Genomic DNA, 10,826 nt, shown 5'->3' on the forward strand with positions numbered 1-10,826 from the left:
ACATGTTTCTATTGAGTCGTAATGTACTTATTGTAAATGGATAACTTCTCGTCACGATACGGCTATTACAGATGAACAGGCAGGAGACTAGCTATGCATACAACTGTGAACTTTGTTGTTATAAGCTGTAGGTGTTTTGGCATGAAGGCGTTTTGGGAGGACACCCCTGTCATCTTTCGTAGTTGTTTGCACCTCTACAATCCACCGCCAACATGTTCTGATCATTGTCATGTTACACCTGGTTCTCCCTTTGTTCTGATCCATCTATTACCGTCATTAGATAAATCTTTGCATTTCTGTAATCATCTGCTATTCTCGAATATCCCCTACTATTTTTGGAGAGTATGTATTGTCAGGTAAGGTTCTCAAGGGATGTCCATTTGTACAGTGTACGTTAATAGAGCATCTCAGATCATGCGTTTCCTGCCTCGGCTGTGATATTGTACATATTTTCATATTCAAAACATCGATCCTGCCCAAATATCTTCACAGCGCTATTTTAGTTTGAGTTTTCATATTTGAAGGATCCGTGCTTCCCAATATTAATGTTCGAAGCAGTAATATATTGTTATTTTTCATATTTAAAGGATCTATGCATCCCAAGAAGATGGATCCTATTGTCGTCTTATTAATGACGAATGGCGTAACCCAAATACGAAAGCAACGATGATTGTTAATTGGTTAATTAAAACAGGTCAAGAAATTCGTTTCACCTATAATCTTGAAAGTTCTGATTTTCCATGTCGACCGGCACTTAGGGGATAATATAAAGTGTGAGAGTTCTTTAACTTCATATTTCTGTAGTTATATCCAGGTATCCACTTTTATTCGCATTTCTGTGAGCAATAGGTTGATTGTCGTAAAATGGGAATTGCTTGAGTTGTTGTTTGATACACAACTTTTTGTAATAGGATGTTTGACTTTAGTCTATAATTAATGTTACTTCATGTGCGAATATAAGGTATTAATGTACCAGCAGATCAGGTTCAGTAACTAACAGTTCATGACAAAGGAAGACAATGAAACATTCCACTTATATTACCTTACCTTCAGAATACCTTAAGCAGCAAGGGAGTAGTGGTATTGTAGCATTCGCTGAAAACCGCACACTAATTGACGCCTTCGCAAATTGTTCGGAATCATGACAGTCAATTGTGAAAGAAGCTCTTTTTTATGATCAATTAGTTATCGACTCACAGTACAAGGGTCTGATTGTGTTGTTGAATGAAATGTTCACAGACCTAGTGGAACTAATGAACCTAGTTCCAATATTGTGTCTTCCCACTGCTGGCTAAGACTGATTATGGGATTGACCCCGCCCGAGTGTAGACGGACATGGAATTGGAAGAACACGTATTGTGCCGTGTAACGAGATTGGCAGGTGCACTAGAGAAACTAGTGTGTCAGTTGTTGTTTATTGCGGCACTCAGCAATATTCCAGCTATATGACAGTAGCCTGTACAAAATCGAGTCGGAGTGGGGCTTAGCAAACAAGCGACTGTAAATATGCCTGGGTTGTGAATGACTGTCAGCTAGACACATACAACAAAGACACGCCCACCAACCGACACGCACTGCACACAACTCCGCACACAAGCGGCACAAAGGCGAGGAGCCTGGTTTAAGTTGTGTAGGTCGCCAAGAGCTGGCAGCGGTCCCATTTTACCGCGAACAATAACGGGTAGTTGTATAGCAATGAATCCTTCGACACGAAACGTCCTGTCAATACCGTAAACACCACGTTATTAGCGTCAACAGAAACCAGTATATATCGCATCAGTACATCGCAGTATATTACATTCTTACAAATAAAAACTTGCTTGCAGTCATAACTATGAAATATGTTATTATCTTTTTTTTATGATAAGCCATTTGGAACGACACGTTTAAGGATATTGCTTCCTGTCACCAGGTTGCCACCCACATTTCTACAAAGTTCCCCGATAATGAGCCATATTTTCGTATGATGTAATGACACACCTAAAAAAAGCCTTATGCGTGTAATAAATTAAGAAATAAACGTCTCGTGGTCGTTGATTATCGTACAATAAAACACTGCAGGGAGAATAAACAATGAGGATTTAAACATATTTACCCAAATTCTGAAAAGTATGATACCCTGAATTGAATCCGACCTCGGAAATGTCGGACAAGCCCATTTTACGAACAGGTGGGTTAAGTTTTGTATTTCCAGCATTTTCTTGAAATCCTCACGTCGATTATCTGTACCTTTTCTCCTCATACCTATTGTCATATCTCTCCCACTTTTGGATGCAATCGCTCGTACACTGCGTTTAACTGCGTAGTCCAGCTACATCTGTGGGAACAACCCACTAGACACTTCCCTCTCAAAAATAACGTCGTCCAATATATTTGCGGTCATGAATTTGCCAGCGCATATTCGAATCTCCAGAAATGACGTCATGATAGAATAATGTTTTATCGTGAAATAAACCTCGCTTCGTTCCTCATTGTTCTTTGTGATTTATCGCGTGGTCATCTTCTATCTTTAGATATTAAACAGCATGTACCTTTCGGAGAAATACAACTCCGATCTTTAAATTGTCAGTGTAGGTTCCACGTTTCTTGTTTCTTGAGTCCCCCGCCGTGATATTGCTGGAATATTGCTAAAAGCGGCGTAAAACCATACTCACTCACTCACTCACTCTTGTTTCTTGATGTCGCAAAAGGCAGTTAATGTGAAGATTGTGTGTACAAGATGGCTGCAGTGTTGCCAGGGGAGTCGAGATTCGCGACACATTTCCTCTACGGAGCAGTTCAAGGTTATTATCATCTGAACAAACACAGAACGTATGGTTCAAGTCAAAAAAGGAATCGCATCGGATAAAGGATGACGTTTTTCGTTAGGTTTTTGGTTACACGTTGTACACAAGGAAAGTTACACATGTACATACAGAATGTTTTTGTCGCCTTTTGTTTAATGTCCTGCACACGCTTTAGCTGTTACCGGGGCGGTCGGGTAGCCCAGTGGTTAAAGCGTTCGCTCGTCACGCCGATGACCCGGGTTCGATTCCCGACATGGGTACAATGTGTGAAGCCTATTTCTGGTGTCCCCCGCCGTGATATTGCTGGAATATTGCTAAAAGCGGCGTAAAAACATACTCACTCACTCACTCACTTTAGCTGTTACCTCACACGGCTCTTCACCGCGTGCTTTATGTTGTCAATGAGATATGCAAATACATCTTGTAAAATAAAACCCATTATGAAGTGCACATAAATACAGGAAATACGGTAGTTATGAAAGTATAACCAGGTCTTTCCTTACCGTCCTATGTCTTTCTTTTGAGTTGATGCTGGTTGTCATTTGACGAGATGCAGGGTTTATCTGTTTTTGTGGCGATTTACTGTATGTGTTGGATTCCGGATGAATATGCGACGCTTGAGGCTGCAGAGGTTTGTGTTACTGGTGAAGGGTAGCGGTAGGTTGATGTCTATGACGTGTAATGTACTCTATGTGGCTAATGCTATAGTAATATCAGTGTGTGAGCCGTGTGCATTCAGGTGGAGTGATTGGTGTGTCCTCGTTCTACCGCCACCGAAACTCTCACCTGTCGAACTCTAAACTATTACTGCCTGACATGTGGTATACACTCAGACACGATAAACTCTCAACTATTACTGACTGACATGTGGTATACACTCAGACACGATAAACTCTCAACTATTACTGACCGACATGTGGTATACACTCAGACACGATAAACTCTCAACTATTACTGACTGACATGTGGTATACACTCAGACACGATAAACTCTCAACTATTACTGACCGACATGTGGTATACACTCAGACACGATAAACTCTCAATTATTACTGACTGACATGTGGTATACACTCAGAGACGATAAACTCTCAACTATTACTGACGGACATGTGGTATACACTCAGAGACGATAAACTCTCAACTATTACTGACGGACATGTGGTATACACTCAGAGACGATAAACTCTCAACTATTACTGACGGACACGTGGTATACACTCAGAGACGATAAACTCTCAATTATTCCTGACGGACATGTGGTATACACTCAGACACGATAAACTCTCAACTATTACTGACCGACATGTGGTATACACTCAGACACGATAAACTCTCAACTATTACTGACGGACATGTGGTATACACACAGACACGATCAACTCTCAATTATTACTGACCGGCATGTGGTATACACTCAGAGACGATAAACTCTCAACTATTACTGACGGACATGTGGTATACACTCAGAGACGATAAACTCTCACTTATTACTGACTGACATGTGGTATACACTCAGAGACGATAAACTCTCAACTATTACTGACTGACATGTGGTATACACTCAGAGACGATAAACTCTCAATTATTACTGACGGACATGTGGTATACACTCAGAGACGATAAACTCTCAACTATTACTGACGGACATGTGGTATACACTCAGAGACGATAAACTCTCAACTATTACTGACTGACATGTGGTATACACTCAGAGACGATAAACTCTCAATTATTACTGACCGACATGTGGTATACACTCAGAGACGATAAACTCTCAACTATTACTGACGGACATGTGGTATACACTCAGAGACGATAAACTCTCAACTATTACTGACTGACATGTGGTATACACTCAGAGACGATAAACTCTCAATTATTCCTGACGGACATGTGGTATACACTCAGACACGATAAACTCTCAACTATTACTGACCGACATGTGGTATACACTCAGACACGATAAACTCTCAACTATTACTGACGGACATGTGGTATACACTCAGAGACGATAAACTCTCAACTATTACTGACGGACATGTGGTATACACTCAGAGACGATAAACTCTCAACTATTACTGACTGACATGTGGTATACACTCAGAGACGATAAACTCTCAACTATTACTGACGGACATGTGGTATACACTCAGAGACGATAAACTCTCAACTATTACTGACGGACATGTGGTATACACTCAGAGACGATAAACTCTCAACTATTACTGACCGACATGTGTTATACACTCAGACACGATAAACTCTTAACTATCACTGATCAACGTGCGAAATACACACATATTTGACACACTCTCAATTATATAATCTACATGACTGAAGTATGTGCTGTTTCACACATCAAGGTAAATTCTTAAATTCTATTACAAACTCGTAACTGCAATTTGACTGATTGAACTCGATGTGTGATCGCACTCGGACAACAAGGGCCGATGTTCATGCGTTCGGTTTACTTGCTTTAAATTCGACCGCTTGAGTACCTTAACGTATGAGACAACAACGTTGTGAACCGCGCAGTCATTAATGAACAATGGACGCTGGGCGCAATTGCTACACCTATACGGTTCGAAGTACACTTGTGTAAGTACAGTAGAACCATTTTAGAAAACAAGTATGTTTGTTTTTCCTAAGGTTGCCTCTTGGTGCCAAGCCTTAACTTTCGAAAGACGGTTTTATACACACACTGCCTTTCTAATTACGTCCGATTCGCCTTGATTTTCACTGTTTTATTAGCAACACGCCCGCACTGGGGGGTTCAATCAAATGTTTAAAATTGGGGCCAAACACTCTTCATTGTATCGTCACTCACTCACTCACTCACTCCACTCCACTCCACTCCACTCCACTCCACTCCACTCCACTCCACTCCACTCCACTCCACTCCACTCCACTCCACTCCACTCCACTCCACTCCACTTCACTTCACTTCACTTCACTTCACTTCACTTCACTTCACTTCACTTTTCATCTTCCATAGCCAAAACATCCATTCGCAGTAGCAAGAGAAGCTATCCGCAGTCTGGACAAGGCACCTTCCTACCTCCACCTGGTGGATTTTGGACCTCCAACTGGTACAGTAATTATACCTTTAGTACGCTGTGACATAACTGGAATACTGTTCAGGTCAAAGAGTATTGGTATGTTAGAGATAGCCTTCATGATGGGGGCAACATGTGCGTATATTAATATGAAAACATAAACGATGATTACAATCATCGCCGTTCAATAGTTGTTGTCCGCGATGTTTTTTCTTCAAAATTATCGTCATGACATGGCTGAAATATTGCCTATGTGAAGTTAAATTTTAACTCTCTCACTCTTCAAAATTAAAATATTTCATGTAGAACTAGATACATTTTTGTACAAGAGAAATATTGAAATTAAATTCGTATTGTTTAATAGTGTGTGAGAGGTACAGAAGTAGAATTTCCTCCATTAATCAGAGCCAATGTTGTTTTAAGTGAGTGAGTGAGTTGGGTTTAACGCCGCTTTTAAAAGTATATCACGGCACGTCAGCTTAATGTGGTTGAAAAGCCCGAAGTGATGCAGGTCTCAGACGTATACCACTTCGGTGAAACCCATGAGCACTGGTATGGTGATGACAAACCTAGAAACATAATCTTGGCGAAGCAGGATTTGAACCGACAATCATCGGTGTCTGGTGTACCCTCTGAACAGCGAATCGCAACGCTTTAGACGACTGGGCCACCCGTGCTCCCTGTTGTTTTAAGATGAAAATGAAGAAACAATTTCCGCTTTGATTTACAGGAAAGGGAATAGTAGCAGGCAAAGACTTTTCTCCTGGTGATTTTATCACCTATTATCATGGCATACACAGTGCGCAGCAACCAGAGCTCAATGATCCTGACTACGACTTTCTATTTAAGCTGAACTATTACCACAACACCTTCTGGTAAATGATTGCAATTTCCATTCTCTTGATCAAACCAAGAAGATCGATTGTCATATAACACTGCAGAATAAACTACAACGTATATAGAGAATGTTCCATAACTCTTGTCGTGTATGACCTATACACGAGCACCTGGTTCATCACTGATTGTAGTGATCCATTCATAGAATCTTTACCGTTATTTACTTTTTTGGTACGCCAAATGGAATCTGTGTCGGGGGATTATCAAGACTGGTTATTCTCTTTGGTTGACGTGTTTTTGTGTGTGGTCTTAAATTCCAGTATTAAGAATCATCACGAAATAATTCTGTGCATCACGAGATTTGATGACCATTTTTACAACTTGCTAGTAAATGTAATCAATACCTCATTAAAAGGCAATACCATATATAATTCTGAAAGGATCGATGCTTCCGAAGAGGATGGGTCTTATGGACGATTTTTGAATGATGATTGGAAGACTCCAAATGCAAGAACAAGGGTGTTCTTTGTTGATGGTCAGGCACACATAGCCTTTCTTGCCCGCAGATTCATAAAAGCTGGTGAAGAGATCCGATTCAACTACAAACACGGGGCTACTACCTTCCCATGGCGACAGGTTCGTTATAACAAATAGTCGAAAGTTAACTTCATTCTGAACCTAATCAACAGAAATCTGTTATAGTATTTGTATATATCCCATACTCATTCAGATAATGTTCACCACTAGTTGGTCTTTTACGCCCAGTGGAATGTGTTTGTGCAGATAGACGAGACTGGTTATCTCTGGCTTTTCTTTTTTACCACAGCCGAAGAAGCATCCGTTTGCAGAAGCAAGAGAAGCCATCCGCAATTCAGATATGTCACCGTCATACCTCCGCGTAGTGGACTTCGGACCTCACAAAGGTTGTGATACACTGCATATTGTTGGCACATGTGCAGTGAAGACATGGCTGTTGAACACCTACCTGAGTAATCAGTTCAATGGTTGAGCAATGAGAAGGTTGCTGAATATAACATATTTGCTTTCTTTGGAAAGCACATGACAACCATATATTGTTATTAGACGTACACCTGATGCTAGGTTTGGTCGCATCTTGTAAATGTTAAATTATCCCTTAAAAATCTGTAACTTAAATACGAATTGTTTAAACCTCCATGTCATCATACTAATACCATCGTTCAAGATATATCTCAGTTATATCACACTCTGGCAGCTTAATGTGGGAGGAAAGCCCGAAGTGATGTGGGTCGTGAACGATGCTGGTGTTCGAAACCACGATTTTGGATTTTGGCATGCCATTTGATAGCATAGTGTCTTTGGGGATTGGGCCACCAAAAAAACAGAGTTGGAAATTCCTGATTCGACAAACAAATTGCTAGTCCCGGGATAACGGACAAGCAATTATTTTTGGAACTATGAATCACACATGTCGCATAAGTGACATTAGTATTCGGACAATCTCACGTTCGGCTATTTCCGTCAAGGCCGGATAAAAGACCAAGTGCCCTCTGTTGGAAGGATGGTTCTCGGATTAAACACAGCTTTTCAAGGTTAAACACCCCTGTTTCTATTGATAATGATTATGTTTCCGTCTCGATTTCAGGAAGGGGAATAGTTGCGGGCAAGGAGTTTTCTCCTGGTGATTTTATCACCTATTACCATGGTATACACAGTTCAGAGAAACCAGACCTGAATGATTTTGACCACGATTATCTCTTTAAACTGAACCATTATCGCAAAAGTTTTTGGTAAGTTTCTGCTTAACTATCCATAAATGCTCACGATAAGTGTTTCAAGACTTCATGTGTCTTTTTGTTTGAGGTGTCGGAAGCGTACTATGAATACATGCCTTTAATCCAAGGGGACATCTAAAGAATACACCCCACCCACCCCACAAACATACACTCCCCCGTATATTTGGAGAATACAACTTTAATAAAAACATATTTCAGTTCGTGTATTTATTTGACAATAACATGTTTTACTCTAAAAGGATTGATGCTTCCGAAGAGGATGGGTCTTATGGACGACTTTTGAATGATGAATGGATTACCCCAAATGCACGACCAAGAGTTTTCTTTGTTGATGGAGAAGCACACATAGCCTTTCTTGCCCGCAGATTCATAAAAGCTGGTGAAGAGATCCGATTCAATTACAAACACGGGGCTACTACCTTCCCATGGCGACAGGTTCGTTATGAAAAATGGTCAGTGGTCGAATGTTTACTTAAAACCTTAACGGGATCAATAGAAATGTCAAACTTCTCTTTCATATTTTCTTTTAATTGTATCTATTCCATGGTTTGAAACCCCGACAGTGTATTTTATAAATGTCTTTCCCGCAGAAGAAGAAGCAACTGAAAACAGAGGACAGAGAAGCCAACCGAAGTTCTGACATACCCCCTTCATACCTCCATGAAAAAGTATGTGATCAAAAATTTCATTTAATTTGTTGAGTTTGCTATTCCTGCCATACCACGGCGCCCTGGAAATAGTCGAATCAGAAACAAATTCAGTGGGTGATTTTGAGCAATGTCCAAAGCCGTTGGGATCCGATGACATGCAGTCAACAGGACCACCATCTTGTCCACAAGATCCTATCTAATAGCTTCTTATGGCAAACAATAAAGTACTAGGGACTTCCATCTAAGGGCCAAAGAAGGTTCATACGATTCGAGTTAGAATACCATGATTATGGATGCTCTTTTGTTTAAAGTTTTGTACCTTACAATGCATAGGGATTTGATTATGTTTAATAAAATGCATGCATTATTCTTTATTATATCTCGGACCTAAGTGCAAGGTTGTACGTGATGTACTAATATGTATGTGATCCGGTATTATGACACAGTCAATTCCGCTTTGGCGTTATTAATGCATATTCTTCTAGTACCATACTTGTACCGCGGCAATTCCATATTTTGACTTGTGACATATGTTCCCGAGATTTTTCAGGTAAACAATTGACTTGTCTTTGCATGTGTTTGTGAGGGGTGTCAGCGGTAGAACAGTATACGCTCACCTTTTCGCGAACACCTGGTATCATCACTTTTTGATAGTGAATCATAAACAGATGCTAATGGTATAGTCTGAATCGTACATATACATTTATTATCCCTGTCCATGCTTCATCGGGGCTCAGATAATGACAACATCTGCTATATTTCAGTTGATAGCTATGTTGTACCTTTCAGTCACAGAAAACATGGACGCATCCTCAGTCAAAGAGAAGAACGTGGTTAGATCTTCTGAAGACAGTATTCATGCCGACATGCCAATTGGAAAATGAGGACAACCAGTGACTCTTGGAGTCCCTCCCAACTTGATGCTCCAGGAGATCTGCTCCAAGTCACGATCAGACGTGTGATCTTTCTCAAAGAAGTACGAGAGTCGGTTACTGAATGTTCTAAACTTCTTTAAAATGGAGAATAGCGAACCTGAATAAGGTAGTCGACCATTGGAGGACCTGGAATTACCATTCTCTAATACACAAGTGTGTGGTTTCTAAAATACGGCACAAAGTCTGTCTATCTGACGTCTGTTAGTGTCCCTGATTCTCCGTGATCGTGAAGCTAGCAGGATGTAATCTCAGATTCAACTTTCATTGTGAATAATGAAAACCTAAATGCGGTCTGAATTTGAATATCATTGGTTACATGTAATTCTTTTAAACAATTTCTGAATAAATGTTAGCCTTTCAAAATATACTTCTTGTCATGTTAGATCGAATTTGAAAAAGATTTATTACAAAACCAGATACATGTACCTTACAATACTTTACCTCTATGAAGTAATAGGAATGATAATACACCCACTCATGGACCCACATCGAGTAAATATGCATGCTCTTGTTTGTGTTTTCTTTGTATGTACTTATCCAAAGTGAATGTGAGCAAAATGTACCAACTCCGGAAGTTTCCCGACATAAGTCCTTGTTCCACTATGCATGTGTAGACAATCAACAATCAATCTGTGAGACAGGTGTGAACAATGGACTTTTGTGCTGTAGTTCGCTTTGTTGTGTCCCTGGTCCCTGCCAGGGTTTGTTCATATTCGCCCTGATAATTAGTTATAGTTTGTCAGAACCATACTGTACACAGTTTGTCAGAAACATCTGTGACATA

The 10,826-nt window shown here is 40.2% G+C and overlaps 1 protein-coding gene across 3 annotated transcripts; it reads left to right on the top strand.

Moving 5' to 3' along the window:
- Nucleotides 1-3,274: 3,274 nt before the first annotated feature.
- Nucleotides 3,275-10,539, top strand: LOC124143016. Of its 3 annotated transcripts, none has more exons than XR_006862237.2 (9): nucleotides 3,275-3,417; nucleotides 5,785-5,878; nucleotides 6,576-6,720; nucleotides 7,123-7,318; nucleotides 7,509-7,605; nucleotides 8,307-8,451; nucleotides 8,697-8,909; nucleotides 9,048-9,125; nucleotides 9,897-9,954. XR_006862237.2 is itself a non-coding variant. In XM_046511797.2 (9 exons), the coding sequence occupies exons 1-9, from the start codon at nucleotides 3,337-3,339 to the stop codon at nucleotides 10,002-10,004; spliced, it is 1,140 nt and encodes a 379-aa protein (XP_046367753.2). In that variant the 5' UTR covers nucleotides 3,275-3,336; the 3' UTR covers nucleotides 10,005-10,539. The 3 variants fall into 3 exon arrangements, 2 of the variants coding, with proteins under 2 accessions (XP_046367753.2, XP_046367754.2); XM_046511797.2 differs by having other exon boundaries at nucleotides 8,697-8,892; nucleotides 9,897-10,539; XM_046511798.2 differs by having other exon boundaries at nucleotides 8,697-8,892; nucleotides 9,051-9,125; nucleotides 9,897-10,539.
- Nucleotides 10,540-10,826: the final 287 nt, after the last annotated feature.

Source organism: Haliotis rufescens, unplaced genomic scaffold, assembly GCF_023055435.1.
Source record: "Haliotis rufescens isolate VD_foot unplaced genomic scaffold, xgHalRufe1.0.p SCAF_4, whole genome shotgun sequence".
Classification (NCBI taxonomy): domain Eukaryota; kingdom Metazoa; phylum Mollusca; class Gastropoda; order Lepetellida; family Haliotidae; genus Haliotis; species Haliotis rufescens.

What these genes read in the sequence shown, in the direction of transcription:
- LOC124143016 (XM_046511797.2), top strand. Translation starts at nt 3,337, where the DNA reads ATGCAGGGTTTATCTGTTTTTGTGGCGATTTACTGTATGTGTTGGATT. An exon ending in GGACTTCGGACCTCACAAAG is followed by an intron (nt 7,606 to 8,306) that starts GTTGTGATACAC and finishes TCTCGATTTCAG; the next exon opens with GAAGGGGAATAGTTGCGGGC. An exon ending in CTACCTTCCCATGGCGACAG is followed by an intron (nt 8,893 to 9,047) that starts GTTCGTTATGAA and finishes TCTTTCCCGCAG; the next exon opens with AAGAAGAAGCAACTGAAAAC.